Genomic DNA, 16,181 nt, shown 5'->3' on the forward strand with positions numbered 1-16,181 from the left:
TGTGACACCAATGGCTGGTGTGACATAAATGTTCAAAATAATTTAATTGATGTTGAGTAAGTCAAGGTACTTGAATGCTAGTCAAGGTACTTGAATGCTAATGCTCTAACCTGATATAAATGGTCATTAGACTTAGCTAAAATCATATACTCACCGCAGTACTGTATTAAAGTAACTGTCCAGTATTTCCAGATTTCTATTAAATATGACCGATAGGGTAATTCATTACAATATGAGTTAAATAGTTTTACTTCCAATTTATTTAAATTAAGTATGTTAAAAATCAGCTTTTCTTTGTTGGAATGGTGTGGGCGTACCCAACAACAGAATGGTGTTGGGCGTATACCGGTTGTAAAAAAATATTAATGAGTAGACCGCTGATTGGGCAGCTCATCCTCCTCAGTAGGATGACATCATACTCTATGAGGAAATAGTAAGCGTTGTTGAAACCGTCTGTTTGAGATACAAGTTTGAGGTGTTTTAAAAAAAGGGGGTTTTCTCCAATTTAAGCTTTGGCCACATACGAGTATAGGATGAGTCAACAACATTATTTGGGAGTCCCATAGGGCGGCGCACAATTGGCAGAGCGTCGTCCGGGTTAGGGGATGATTTGGCAGGGGGGGCTTTACTTGGCTCATCGCGCTCTAGCAACTCCTTGTGGCGGTCCGGGCACCTGGTCGTCAGTTGAACGGTGTTTACTCCGACACATTGGTGCGGCTGGCTTCCGGGTTAAGCGAGCGGGTGTTAAGAAGCGCGGCTTGGCAGGTCATGTTTCGGAGGACGCATGACTCGACCGTCACCTCTCCCGAGCCCGTTGGGGAGTTGCAGCGATGAGACAAGATCGTAATCACGAAAAAGGGGGGTTACATTTTTTAAAAATATATACAAAAAAGTGTGTGTCATAGGAAGACTTATGAGGTCAAAGTCTGAGCTAATTTCTAAGCAAGAGAAACATTCCGGCTGATTAATTATCTTATGTCTATAAAACAATGACTTCAATGGAACTCACATAGTCATGTGAAAAATTAAGTTAGGTCTTATAGTATGTACTATTTTCTTTAAAATCTATAGATATATATTCCTTCTCTGCTTCCATACCATTCACGTCTCCAAAATCCCACTTGAATATACAGTGATGCCACAGGTAAAAATGGTGATAAAAGAATGTGCTTATGCCTGTGTGTATGTAGCTTTAACATTGCTGTGACACTCCCTCAGGTGGGACTTCTACTCCACAGGGAAGTGAGCTCCTTGCCTCTGAAGCCTGCCTCAAACCCACCTTTTTGCCTCAGCTCTCCCCTTCCCTCCCTCCCTGTTTATAACCAACCTGCAGCCACGGAGAAGCACAGTAAGAGAACAAGAGAGAGAGAGTGTGTGTAGGAGAGAGAAAAACGCAATACAGGACACTCTCTGAGGACACGGTAAATCAGCCAGTCTACTGACTCCCACACTCCTGTAAACCCACACTCGCTCTCCCAGCAACAGCCTCCATCACCTCAGTGAAGGTAAGCCTCAGACTCCCTCTCTTTCTCTCTACGTTTCAACCACAGGAGGTTGGTGGCACCTTAATTGGGGAGGACGGCCTCGTGGTAATGGCTGGAGCGGAATCAGTGGAATGGTATCAAATACGTCAAACACATGGTTTGATGCCATTCCATTGGATCCGTTCTAGCCATTATTATGAGCCGTCCTCCCCTCAACAGCCTCCACTGGTCTCAACGTAACCTGTTGTACCACTCCATTGTAAGGTAGGTTATTGTAAGTGAGAATAACAAGGGAAATGTTTGTCACCAGGTGTGTCCCCACTGGCTCCCTAGAGGATTAATTCATTATCCCAGTCTTCATGACGGAATACCACATTATTCCTAACATGATATCAACAAAGCTATGCCACTCACTCTGTCATATTATTCAGCAGCTTAAAGAACACTTTCCAGGAAATTCACCTGATCATTGTAGCTATTGATTTCGTTTTTAGGTTTCTCTTATCTAAATTATGTTCTTTACATTGGGATTGTGGGTTATTTAGCTGCTTTGTGTTTATTGCATTTTAATTTTCAAAGCATGTAAAGTCCTAAGGGCCCTAGCTACTGTATATTATACTCACCTTCGTGTTGCATTTGCCTTCAAACAAGGGTAAATAACAGTGTCCATTTATTTTTCAAAACATGAAAGGACCAATATAATGTGTCGACTCATTACAATACAGTGCCCTGAGGTTATAATTCACAGTCTAGCTCAAAATGGCAGTCCTCAACATTTCTGTTGGTGTCTTTGTACTGAATGTTCATGGCTCCTGGCTGGGATGTTTTGTTAGTCATTTAGATGTGACTGTGGTTGTTAATACATCACCAGGCCAACTATGTCCACTGCTGTTGCCTATGGCTTTGTGAAGGCGGAAGTTGAGTGGCCACTTGCAAGAAAAGCTCTGGGAATGAAAGGGGGAAAACCAACTCAAGATGTGTTGCTATGCGCCCACTGGCCCCTTTCATATGATTAACCTGATGCTCATGGCTAAACATTGACACAGTGATAAACATCCTGACATTTAGCATCCATCTCTCAGTACTTGTACTGTATGCCGATGTCATTTCTCTTTCTAAGTACTCTATCTGGGACCGTATAAGATAAACACACTATTATGGATACTGTAATCAAACAATCACAAAGAAAATGACACGCGTCAATCAGAAACTCCCTGACAGAGTTCCCTGTCACACTACTGGTGCTACTGCCACAGAGTGCTGTTGTTTTGTTATTGCCGTTATTAAGAGTACAGTACAAACTAGCTGTCGTTTAGTCACTCAATCACTTTTCCCGTCCTATGGGGTCATATGCAGTCAGACACACTAGGGACAGACAGTCCTAAACGCACACAGCGGTAAAGGGCACCACATGGGGTCATAAAACAGAGCAGGATGAGATGATCCACAGATGGTTTAACTAGCAAAATGTGACAGGTCATAAACCTGCAATGTATCTGTGTGTGTGTGTAGTGGGCTCCTGTGTTTAATAGGCCCCCGATTGACACTGAGGGCGAGGAAGATTAAGTTCCTTACAACTTCCTTGTACAGTCTGGACAGGTGATGGACACTGTTCTCATCTGAAGAGCAGACCATGTTCAACATTTTGATAGTTTTCTTGTAATTAGATGTCTTTTGCATTGAAAATGTAGTGGCCCCAGGTAAAGGAGGGTTTTCAGACATGGTATTATGGTCTGCCTCTGTATCATTTTAATCTATTTTCATAACACTGATCATCCTTTTATTTGTTCAGGGGTCCATTTAAATGAAAATACAGTGGGACATGCTGCCTTGTCATTGCCTGTGGACTTTCCTTCATTCTAAAGCAAAGGCTCACTTAACTCTCATTGGTGTTGGGAAAGTGGACTGGTCAGTAAATGTCATATGACATTAGTAAAAAAAAAAGCAAGGGCGCTCTTGACTGTTCTAGAACGATACGGCGATAGGGAGGATAAGTTAAGTGGCTGGGGTTTTTCCCCACTCCTTCCCTCCCACGTCTTACTGTAGATGACAAAGGGCTGGTTTCCTGGTAAGTCAGAGACAGCAAACAGCATCAAGGAGTGTGTAGAATTGTTAATCCGTCTCGTAAATAGCCAGACATAACAATTCATTGCAAATGACACGGAACAACTCTAAAGTTGTAAAGAAACGCTTTGTCTTTGTTGTTTGACAGAATTTATGTTTGCTTCCTTAGTGACTGATTCTGTGTCCACAAAACCATAACTGTCACCTTCCAATATCATTCAAAATGAGTCAAATGTTTATTCAGGAAGTGCAGAAAGGTTCCTGGTGTAAGTTTGCAAGATAAGATTGTGACCAAAACCCTCAACATGCAATTTCCAAAATATCATTGATAAATAACAAGGTAAGAAGTACATACTTTAGCTGTCATATTAAGATGGTACTTCACCATTTAATTAAAGAGAACCTTTGCTCATTATGCTTCCTCCTCTAACCAGGCCTATAGACAGCAGGCTATTGACAAAGGCAGTAGATTTAGTTCCGACTTTTGACCTCTGATCTCATCTTAATGATTCAAAGTCCCATAGAATTTGTAAACATTCTCATCATTACCATAGCTGATTAATCATAACATTGTTCCCTTTCTCTCCCTTTTCCTCTTCTTTTCTTCCAGGCAGAATAATTCATCAAGAATGGGTTGCTTCGGATTTCTCAAAGTCATGATGTTTGCCTTCAATGGCATCATCTTTGTAAGTTGGATATGTTTTCATCTTTCTGAGTAAATTATTGATGATAATAGCAATGGAGTTCATTTATGCTTCACAATAATGAATTTGCAGGCACTCAAAACACTCCTTATCGCTCCTTATCACTCCTTAGCCTTATTCTGTGTCCCAGAAAAACAGTATCTAAACTGCAACGGGAAAACGTTATGAGAACATGAAACAAAAGGACAGACATGACATTTGTCGTGGTTTTACTACTTTTTATGACACAGACATGTCATTTTGGACCATTTTATAGAGTGTGAAATAATCTAATGTTAATGAATGAATGTCAGAGAATGCGAAGGAGCTATTAAAAAAAAATATATATATATATATACACTACCGTTAAAAGGTTGGGGTCACTTAGAAATGTCCTTGTTTTCGAAAGAAAAGCAATTTTTTTGTCCATTAAAATAACATCAAATTGATCAGAAATATAGTGTAGACATTGTTAATGTTGTAAATGGCTATTGTAACTGGAAACGGCTGATTTTTTTATGGAATATCTACACAGGCGTACAGAGGCCCATTATCAGCAACCATCAGTCCTGTGTTCCAATGGCACGTTGTGTTTGCTAATCCAAGTTTATCATTTTAAAAGGCTAATTGATCATTAGAAAACCCTTTTGCAATTATGTTAGCACAGCTGAAAACTGTTGTGCTGATTAAAGAAGCAATACAATTGGCCTTCTTGAGACTAGTTGAGTATCTGGAGCATCAGTAATTGTGGGTTCGATTACAGGCTCAAAATGGCCAGAAACAAATAACTTTCTTCTGAAACTCGTCAGTCTATTCTTGTTCTGAGAAATGAAGGCTATTCCATGCGAGAAATTGCCAAGAAACTGAAGATCTCGTACAACGCTGTGTACTACTCCCTTCACAGAACAGCGCAAACTGGCTCTAACCAGAATAGAAAAAGGAGTGGTAGGCCCCGGTGCACAACTGAGCAAGAGGACAAATACATTAGAGTGTCTAGTTTGAGAAACAGACTTCTCACAGGTCCTCAACTGGCAGCTTCATTAAATAGTACCCGCAAAACACCAGTCTCAAAGTCAACAGTGAAGAGGCAACTCCGGGATGCTGACCTTCTAGGCAGAGTTGCAAAGAAAAAGCCATATCTCAGACTGGCCAATAAAAAGAAAAGATTAAGATGGGCAGTCTGAGATATGGTAGGAAGAAACACACCTGTCTATATAAGGTCCCACAGTTGACAGTGCATGTCAGAGCAGAAACCTTACCATGAAGTCCAAGGAACTCTCCGAGATAGAATTTTGATGAGGCATATATCTGGGGAAGGGTATACAATAATTTCTAGAGTGTTGAACGTTTCCAAGAGCACAGTCGTCTCCATAAATATGGAACTACCCAGACTCTGCCTAGAGCTGGCCGTCCAACCAAACTGAGCAACCGGGCAAAGACCTTGGTCAGGGAGGTGACCAAGAACCCAATGACCACTCTGACAGAACTACAGAGTTCCTTGGCTGAGAACCTGCCAGAAGGACAACAGTCTCTACAGCACTTCACCAACTGGGCTTTATGGGAGAGTGGCCAAACAGAAGACACCACTGAGAAAAAGGCACATGACAGCACTCCCTGGAGTTTGCAAAAAGGCACGTGAAAGACTCTGAGATCACAAGGCAAAAGATTCTGTGGTCTGATGAGACCATCCCTATCTAACACCATCCCTATCGTGAAGCATGGTGGTGGCAGCATTATGCTATGGGGATGCTTTTAAGCAGGAGGGACTGGGAGACTGGTAAGGATAGAGGGAACAATAAATGGAGCCTAATACAGGCAAATCCTTAATGAGAACCTGCTTGAGAGTGCAAACTACCTTAGACTGGGGTGAAGATTTACGTTCCAACAGGACCATGACTCCAAGCATACACCCAAAGCAACGCTGTAATGGCTTCAGAACAAGAATATTAAAGTCATTGAGGGGCCCAGCCAAAGCCCAGACTTGAATACAATTGAACATTTGTAGAAAGACCTGAAGATTCCAGTTCACCGCCGCTCCCCATCTAACTTAACAGAGCTTGAGAAAATCTGCAAGGAAGAATGGAAGAAAATCCCCAAATCCAGATGTGCAAAGCTGATAGACATACACTGACTCAAAGCTGTAATCGCCGCCAAAGGTGCTTCTACAAAGTATTGACTCAAGAGTGTGAATACTTATGTACAGTAAATGGGATTTCTGTATTTCATTTTCAAGGAATGTGCTAACATTTCTAAAAACATGTTTTCACTTTGTCATTATGGGGTATTGTGTGTGTGTGTGTGTGTAGATGGGTGAGGGGAAAAATCAATTTAATCCATTTTGAATTCAGGCTGTAACACAACCAAATGTGGAATAAGTCAAGGGGTATGAATACTTTCAGAAGGCACTGTATGTGCATGTTAGGTAAGACAAAGGGCAGCAGTTGATGTGGTCTTCATTGAATGAATGGAAACCACCCAACAATGCTATGCTCTCTTCCCCCAGTTGGCGGGCGCTGCCATCCTGGGCGTGGGGATCTGGGTGAAGGTGGACAGCGGCTCCATCCTGGGGTTCCTCCAGGGGATAAAAGACGCTCCGGCGGAGATGAGCCAGATCCTCAACGTGGGCTACCTGTTGATTGCTGTGGGGGCAGTGCTGCTGGTTATAGGCTTCCTGGGCTGCTGTGGCGCTATGAAGGAGAGCAGGTGTATGCTGCTCTTGGTAGGTCACCTCAAACCTGAGCTATTCAGTATATGTTGTCACCAGTGTGTTTTATACTGACTCAGTCAACAAGCTTGATTGTCAAGCTCCTCATCTCTCCTTTAAGGATTTTCCACAGTAGAGTAGGTAGCTACACGGAACTAAAATATAAACGGAACAATTTCAAAGATTTGACTGAGTTACAGTTCATATAACGAAATCAGTCAATTGAAATCAATTAATTAAACCCTAATCTATGGATTTCACATGACTGTTGGTCACAGATACCTTTAAAAAAAAGTAGGGGCGTGGATCAGAAAACCAGTCAGTATCTGGTGTGACCACCATTTACCTCATGCAGGGCGACAACTACTTTGCATATTATTATTATTATATATATTTTTTTTTTTGTACCCCTTTTTTCTCCCTAATTTCATGATATCCAATTGGTAGTTACAGTCTTGTCCCATCGCTGCAACTCCTGTACAGACTCGGGAGAGGCGAAGGTCGTGAGCCATGCGTCCTCCGAAACACGACCCGCCAAGCCGCACTGCTTCTTGACACACTGCTCGCTTAACCCGTAAGCCAGACACACCAATGTGTCGGAGGAAACACTGTACAGCTGGTGACCAAAGTCATTGTGCATGCGCCCGGCCACCACAAGGAGTTGCTAGAGCGCGATGGGACAAGGACATCCCAGCCGGCCAAACCCTCCCCTAACCTGGACGACGCTGGGTTAATTGTGCGCCGCCTCATGGGTCTCCAGGTCGCGGCCGGCTGCGACACAGCGCGAGATCGAACCCGGATCTGTAGTGACGCCTCTAGCACTGCGATGCAGTACCTTCGACCGCTGCTCCACTCAGGAGGCCCTTCCTTCGCATAGAGTTGATCAGGCTGTTGAATGTGGCCTGTGGAATGATGTCCCATGCCTCTTAAATGGCTGTGCGAAGTTGCTGGATATTGGCGGGAACTGGAACAAGCTGTCGTAAACATCAATCCAGAGCATCCCAAACATATTTAATGGGTGACATGTCTAGTGAGTATGCAGGCCATGGAAGAACTGGGACATTTTCAGCTTCCAGTAATTGTGTACAGATCCTTGCGACATATGGCTGTGCATGAGGTAATGGTGGCGGATGAATGGCACGACAATGGGCCTCAGGATCTCGTCACGGTATCTCTGTGCATTCAAATTGCCATCAATAAAATGCAATTGTGTTTGTTGTCGGTAGTTTATGCCTGCCCATACCATAACCCCACCGCCACCATGGGGCACTCTGTTCACAACATTGACATCAGCAAACCGCTCGCCCACACGACGCCATCTGCCCGGTACAGTTGAAACCGGGATTCATCCGTGAAGAGCACACTTCTCCAGCATGCCAGTGGCCATTGAAGGTGAGCATTTGCCCACTGAAGTTGGTTATGACGCCGTACTTCAGTCAGGTCAAGACCCTTGTGAGGATGACGAGCACGCAGATGCACTTCCCTGAGACTGTTTCTGACAATTTGTGCAGAAATTCTTTGGTTGTGCAAACCCACAGTTTCATCAGCTGTCCGGGTGGCTGGTCTTAGACAATCCCGCAGGTGAAGAAGCCAGAAGTGGAGGTCCTGGGCTGGCGTGGTTACACGTGGTCTGCGGTTGTGAGGCCGTTTGGACGTACTGCCAAATTCTCTAAAACAACGTTGGAGGCGGCTTATGGTAGAGAAATTAACATTACATTCTCTGGCAACAGCTCTGGTGGACATTCCTGCTATCAGCATGCCAATTGCACGCTCCCTCAAAACTTGAGACATCTGTGGCATTGTGTTGCGTGACAACTGCACAACTGTCCCCAGCACAAAGTGCACCTGTGTAATGATCGTGCTGTTTAATCAGTTTCTTGATATGCCACACCTGTCAGGTGGATGGATTATCTTAGGAAAGGAGAAATGCTCACTAACAGGGATGTAAACAAATTTCTGCACAAAATTTGAGAGAAATAAGCTTTTTGTGCTTATGGGTCATTTCTGGGATCTTTTTATTTCAGCTCATGAAACATGGGACCAACACTTTACATGTTGTGTTTATATTTTTGTTCAGTATGTATCAAATGTGTGTAAATACACTGTAAACAGTTTTCTCAGTCAATCTCTCAATCTCTCTTCCTTACGGTCTCATTTTCCTCTTTTTCTAGTTCTTTGTGATCGTGTTGGTGGTGTTCATCGCAGAGGTGGCTGGAGCAGTGGTGATCCTGGTATTTAAACCCTTGGTAAGCGTACATAGAGAGCCCATTCACTCACCTCATATTGCTAAAGGGGGGTAAGGACTCTGTGGAGAATTTGATGACACTCTTAGAAAGGTGCTATCGAGAACCTAAAAGGGTTATTTGGCTGTCCCCATAGGAGAACCCTTTGATTAACCCTTTTTGGTTCCAGGTAGAACTCTTTTGGGTTCCATGAGAACCCTTTCCACAGAAGATTCTACATGGAACCCAAAAGGGTTCTAACTGGAACTCTACCTGGAACCAGAAAGGGTTCTCCTATGGGGACAGCCGAATAACCCTTTTGGAACCCTTTTTCTAAGAGTGTGTGATTTGTGTTATGTCTTTCAGGCAGGTGAGTTGATTGAGAAACTGGGCACCAAAGCGGTTCAGAACATTAGGAAGGACTATGGAGCAAATTCAGACGTCACCGCTCTCTGGAATGCTACTATGGATACGGTACTTTACAATATCCTGCCGGACTGTTTTAATACCTTGGAAATAACATATTAGGCCTACAAATAATGTCTCAAATAACATTATTATGTCATTATATTTGCCTGTGTATTAGAAATCTTTCAGTTTTGTCAATATAATTTTTCTAATATGAACTGTCTCTGTGTCCACTCTAGCTGAAGTGCTGTGGATTCTATAACTATACAGACTTCACTGGCTCTCCATTTGAAAAAGACACCCATCTCTATCCTCAACAGTGCTGCCACAGTGCTTTTTCCAGCTTTTGTAATGATACAAATGCTGTAGTCAGTGCGGGTCCAAACTTGGTACGAGCTCTGAACTCATCACCTCAACAAGTTAATCACACTCCATCCATACTCAAACTCATCAATGGAAGGCCCATTTAGGAATGTAACACACTTTACAGTTGGACATCCAGTGGCCTCGCCTGTCTAAATAACTGTATTACATTTGTGTGTCCCCACAGACAATCACCGGCTGCTTCCAAAAGTTTAAGCAACTGATTGATCAAAACAGTATTGGCATTGTGGCAGTGGCATTGGGAATCGCTGTCCTTGAGGTACTGTTGACTCCTTCCCTTCCTCAGTCAATTTCTATCAAACATAGCAAGGTCACAATCTCATTGTTTTGATCTTTTTTTAAATACCACAAATGTAGATGCGTTGATGCAAATGATATGCAAATTCAACAAAAAGAATGTGATGTGTTCAGTTTCGCACAGTGGGCTTTGTTTAAAAGTTTTGCATAACCTAAGCATTTATTTACTGTTCCTGTTTCCCTAGATATTGGCGATGGTTGTCTCCATGACTTTGTACTGCATAATAGGCTCAAAGATTGACTGAAAACCAATGGAGGAGGGAGGGCCATAGAGACATCTGCCTGGATGGCATCTCTGGACCCTCCTTAGGACAACTATGGGGATGGATGCATAACAATCTCTGAAATCACCAAGGCTGAAGAAAAATCTAAGGAAGCTTTGTGATAAGGAGAGGCACCCTACCATTGAACTGAGCCAGCTTAAATTAAATCCTGTACAAGATTATTGGATATGGGAAAATGTCTATTTGTATTGAAATCTTGTACTGTATACATATTTCACCTGAAAATGATGCTGTCTTACATTTAGATTGAAGCAATGCAATGTGTCCTATGTCCATTCCACTCTGCACAGTATCATCAAGGTTTATATTAAAATAACATTATCAATTCACTGTCAGGAAATATATATATGTGCCACTTTTTATTATTTTATTAATTGATTTTCTACAGATGCCACATGCTCTGGAGAATGAATAAAAAGGTTGCAACTTGCAACACTCTGAAAATAAGTTTAACCTCTTAAGGATCTGACCCTTTTTTTCAATTTTCGCTTAAAATGACATACCCAAATCTAATTGCCTGTAGCTCAGGACCTGAAGCAAGGATATGCATATTCTTTATACCATTTGAAAGGAAATACTTTGAAGTTTGTGGAAATGTGAAATTAATGTAGGAGAATATAACACATTAGATCTGGTAAAATATAATACAAACAAAAAAACATGCTGTTGGGACTCTGCTGTTGGGACAGCTTTATGTGGGCCCTAACAGTTTGTGGGCACCGTTTGTCACCATTATAGTGCAATTCATGTATTGTTTAGTGTTGTGTAATGGCTTTGCTGGCATACATCCCACTTCTATTTTGTTTTGGTTTGGCCCACCAAGATTTACATGCTAAAATCGCCACTGGCTACTGGAGATTCTTTCTTTAGTGTCTGTCTGTTCAGAAAGGATGCAAAACGGAGATTCACAACAGCACGGAGTTGCTAAACCCAGAGGCACAACATCGCGAGACTTCCGGGAACGCTTGCGAAACAGACCAAACCGACCAGGCCGGTGTTTGTGGTTCAAAAAGTCAATGAGAGAAGTGAAATCTAAAGGCACAACCTAAATTCGAGATGTTATTACTCCAACCTCGTGAAAGTGACGACAAACTGACACGTTTTCATTTTCGCAAAAAAAAACTTTATATCGAAGGAGTGCATTTGATTTGAAGGACTGCACATGCGCAGTTCGGTGTGAGACGACAGGTAGACCCGATGACATATTTCTACGCAAGAGTTTAGCTAGCCAACGTCGCCATGACGTCGCCATGACATCGTCTACAAGTGTGATCGGGGATTTCTATTGGAGAAGCAGTTTTAGACTCTCTTCATACTGTGCTGTCTTTGACCGAAGTGTGTGACTGGACCGAGAACATGACACCTGTTGGCCAGGCAGACACAGACAGTTGGCAGCAAGTAGGCCTTAATAGCAGTAGGCCTAAATCGTCTGGACCTATTAAAAGTAAGGACAGACGGTCCTTATTTTTTCATGTGACCATTTTGCCTATGCTAGCTAATGCTAACTTTAGCTAGCTAATTTAACTATAACGTCTAAACATAGAGGGTTGACTAGTTAATTTTGGGCATGTTAAAGGAACCAGTAGCAAGCGATCCATGGTCAGGTCACTAACGTTAGCTAGCTACAGTACCTAGTCTAGCTAGGCTAATAGCTAGCTTGCCGCGTTAGCAATCTAACCTAGCCACCTCGAACTTGATCGTTAACGTTAGTAATTTATTAAATCAAATCAAATCAAATTTTATTGGCCACATGCGCCGAATACAATACAGACATTACAGTGAAATGCTTACTTACAGCCCTTAACCAACAGTGCATTTATTTTTAATAAAAAAGTAAAATAAAACAACAACAAAAAAGTGTTGAGAAAAAAAAGAGCAGAAGTAAAGTAAAATAACAGTAGGGAGGCAATATATACAGAGGGGTACCGGTGCAGAGTCAATGTGCGGGGGCACCGGCTAGTTGAGGTAGTTGAAGTAATATGTACATGTGGGTAGAGTTAAAGTGACTATGCATAAATAATTAACAGAGTAGCAGCAGCGTAAAAAGATGGGGTGGGGGGGCAGTGCAAATAGTCCGGGTAGCCATGATTAGCTGTTCAGGAGTCTTATGGCTTGGGGGTAGAAGCTGTTGAGAAGTCTTTTGGACCTAGACTTGGCACTCCGGTACCGCTTGCCGTGCGGTAGCAGAGAGAACAGTCTATGACTAGGGTGGCTGGAGTCTTTGACAATTTTGAGGGCCTTCCTCTGACACCGCCTGGTATAGAGGTCCTGGATGGCAGGAAGCTTGGCCCCAGTGATGTACTGGGCCGTACGCACTACCCTCTGTAGTGCCTTGCGGTCGGAGGCCAAGCAGTTGCCATACCAGGCGGTGATGCAACCAGTCAGGATGCTCTCGATGGTGCAGCTGTATAATTTTTTGAGGATCTGAGGACCCATGCCGAATCTTTTCAGTCTCCTGAGGGGGAATAGGCTTTGTCGTGCCCTCTTCACGACTGTCTTGGTGTGTTTGGACCATGATAGTTCGTTGGTGATGTGGACACCAAGGAACTTGAAGCTCTCAACCTGTTCCACTACAGCCCCGTTGATGAGAATGGGGGCGTGCTCAGTCCTCTTTTTTTTCCTGTAGTCCACAATCATCTCCTTTGTCTTGGTCACGTTGAGGGAGAGGTTGTTATCCTGGCACCACACGGCCAGGTCTCTGACCTCCTCCCTATAGGCTGTCTCATCGTTGTCGGTGATCAGGCCTACCACTGTTGTGTCGTATACATTAAAGGGGCAATCTGGGATTGGTACATCAATTTTTGTATCTATATTTTTAGTTAGTGATACTATTAGCTAGCTATTTACTCTTGAAGAATATAACTCATACATTTATCATGAGCTTAGCGTTAGTTAAACTGCTTACCACATTAAAACCCAAAATAATATATGCATATTTATTCCATTGTTTGTAATTATAAACAAACACTGTACAGCTTCAAAACATGGTTAACATTTGGATCTAATGGATTGTCAGTCCTGGCATCCATAGCTCCATCTATGAATTTGAGAGTAGTTACATTTCTTCAGCCCCATCCCTCAGCTGTTTACCAAAAATGTGTCTCATTAGCTAGTATTATTATAAGCCTATCCTGTTCTGTATAATTTTGTCATGTCTTTTCTCCTTTGATTATAGAAGGTCGAACTCGCAAAATGGCTAGACATGACAAACTGTACACATGGATGCGGTATTTGATGTTGCTGCTTTGTGTGATACTTGTTGTAAGTAGCTAACTGTTGCCTAGCTAGCAAACAAAGCCCTGTTGAACTGTGCCTGTGTTTGAAATGCAAATAATTTACATTATTTTTAACCTATCATGTAAACTGTTCTTGGCTAGCTATATCTTCAGAAATATAGTTGCCCTCTCATAAAACCTAGGGTTGTGAATGCATTGCAAAAGTCAAACACACAGAAGAAGACAGCAACTACTGCTGTTGTCATTGTAATATTACCTAGCCTCAGAAATCTATCTGGCAAAACATAGAAGAAAAATAGACAAGTCCATAACAACTCAAATGCAATTTATTAGTTGATGATGAAAAAAATAAATACTGAAAGAACAGCACAATCCTCTCCCCTCCAGATAAGTGGCGTTGTGCTGCTGGGGCTTGGTGCATGGATTAGATATGGAGCAGCTACCTTTGTGGATGTCCTTGGCCCCTACTCGTCTCAGCTCATCTACATCAGCTACATCTGTATTGGTATGGGCTCAGTGCTGTCTTTCACGGGTCTCATCGGCTGCTGTGGGGCTTGGAAAGAGAACCGCTTCTTCATCATGCTGGTGAGAGACAACAGTTGTGCAGTCATTTTCAAGGCACCTGACAATAATTGTCTTACTGTGTTATACTACTGCAGAGTTGTAAATGTCCCACTCTTTTCCCCCTGCAAGCTTCAATAAGAGGCAACATTTTCACTATCCCTGCTTTTTTTGTACCCTGAACAGTTTTTCTTCATCGTGACAATGCTGTTTGTTGCTGAAATCATTGGGACTATTTTTGTCTTGACGTACCGGAATCTGGTAAGAATAATTGAACACTGCTGGCATCTGTATTATCAAGTAGGTGAACCTATATCATAATGTAGAGCCCTGTAAATTATTGAATTATTTGTATGATATAGCCTAGCCAGGCTATGCCTTTCAATAAACTGTGATGTCTATATGTGACAGGTTAGCTTAATGGTACGTGACGCAAGCAAGAATTCCCTGATGACTGCCTATATGGGCCCAGCGGCAACAGACCCCATCTCAACAGCATGGAACACAGTCATGATCAAGGTGAGATGCTCTAATGGGGAAAGGTCCAAATAGGCTTGGCTTTACTATTTGGTTCCTTCGACCACCAGAGCATCCCAGACAGTAGTTATTACAGCTAATGTCTCTCATTTCTTTATTGGTTTTTCATCTCTTAGTTCAAATGCTGTGGCTTTGAGAACACGACAGTTGATTTCAAGGGCTCTGTGTTCAGTACAACCACGGGTTTGAACTACCCTAAGACATGCTGCATGAACAAGACCCTTGCAGACTGTGACGGTATCACCATCACTCCAAGTATGATCCAACCACAGGTAACCAAACCCAGTGCCTCACTGCACTATGTTGTATCAGTCTGTGCTCTAATGCTGTAAAGCCGTAAGCCAAATGCCCCCTGTGTGTTTCCCCAAGAGCTGCTTTGGTAAGGTCATCACAGTGATCAGAGAGCAGAGTGTCATCCTGGGATCAGCAGCTGGCTGTATATGTATGATGGAGGTATGCTATGGGAGAATCTCAATTGGTGTTGCTTGACTCCTTGCGTCCTCTCCTCCGTCTTCTCCTCGCCTCTTTTTGAAAAAGGTAATCAAGGATAGGAGTCGAGGATAAGAAACGTGTAAAAAAAAAAAGTGCTTGTATGAAATGACTCTTTCTCCACTAACTCGTCATCAAGCAGATGACGTTTACAGAGGAGGAATCGCAAAATACATGTGTAAAGTGGTAAAAAGAAATGTAGATAAAATAATTAGTAAAGTATCATTTTTAAATCTGTGCACGCTTTTCTCCTCCGAGTAAACAGCTGATTCAAAACTCTTTGCGGAGGATGCACTTCAGTATCCTTTGCCGAACAAAGTAATCGAGGAGGGGAGCAAACTCCTCTGTTCGCCTACTAACGATTTTCAACTGTCCTCGACCACTTGACCACATCGGTTTCCGGGTCATGGAGGAGAGGAGGACGGAGGAGTCGAGGAGAGGACTTTTGCCCAATTGAGAATCTCCCTATGAGTTACACTGCTCCCTCAAGGTCTTCTGGAGAACTTTAACCTCTCTCAGACCTAAGGACTATTGATGGAAACAACTGTACTTGTTAAAGCATAGTAATACTTTTTCTACAGTAGCTCACCATTAGGACCTAAAGAGACATTCTTTGACAAGTATTCTTAGTTTGCTTACTATCTATTCTATAGCAATTGGTTGCTGAACAGATAATGTTGCTTGGCTTCAAGTCATTGTTTTCCTATCCTCTCTTCTCTTTGCAGTTATCCTCCATGATCCTTGCCATGGTTTTGTTTGTGAAGCTGGGGCTCATGAGGCATCCTTGGTGAAGTCAAAGGGTCCATCCACACCTGGAGGACACCAACA

At 42.6% G+C, this 16,181-nt stretch overlaps 2 protein-coding genes across 3 annotated transcripts; both read left to right on the forward strand.

Annotated features, from left to right (window-relative positions):
• The first annotated feature begins 1,238 nt into the window (after nt 1-1,238).
• Nucleotides 1,239-10,977, forward strand: LOC121550919 (tetraspanin-1-like). The gene is made up of 8 exons (XM_041863368.1): nt 1,239-1,505; nt 4,159-4,234; nt 6,735-6,950; nt 9,107-9,181; nt 9,524-9,631; nt 9,805-9,954; nt 10,116-10,208; nt 10,432-10,977. The coding sequence occupies exons 2-8, from the start codon at nt 4,178-4,180 to the stop codon at nt 10,489-10,491; spliced, it is 759 nt and encodes a 252-aa protein (XP_041719302.1). The 5' UTR covers nt 1,239-1,505; nt 4,159-4,177; the 3' UTR covers nt 10,492-10,977.
• Nucleotides 10,978-11,787: 810 nt separating this feature from the next.
• On the forward strand, nt 11,788-16,181 carry LOC121551963 (tetraspanin-16-like). 2 transcript variants are annotated; one of them, XM_041864645.1, is made up of 8 exons: nt 11,788-11,974; nt 13,706-13,791; nt 14,154-14,351; nt 14,514-14,588; nt 14,739-14,846; nt 14,981-15,136; nt 15,234-15,317; nt 16,079-16,181. In XM_041864645.1, the coding sequence occupies exons 1-8, from the start codon at nt 11,887-11,889 to the stop codon at nt 16,142-16,144; spliced, it is 861 nt and encodes a 286-aa protein (XP_041720579.1). In that variant the 5' UTR covers nt 11,788-11,886; the 3' UTR covers nt 16,145-16,181. The 2 variants fall into 2 exon arrangements, with proteins under 2 accessions (XP_041720579.1, XP_045068340.1); XM_045212405.1 differs by lacking the exon at nt 15,234-15,317.

Source organism: Coregonus clupeaformis, unplaced genomic scaffold (assembly GCF_020615455.1).
Source record: "Coregonus clupeaformis isolate EN_2021a unplaced genomic scaffold, ASM2061545v1 scaf0010, whole genome shotgun sequence".
In the NCBI taxonomy this organism is placed as follows: domain Eukaryota; kingdom Metazoa; phylum Chordata; class Actinopteri; order Salmoniformes; family Salmonidae; genus Coregonus; species Coregonus clupeaformis.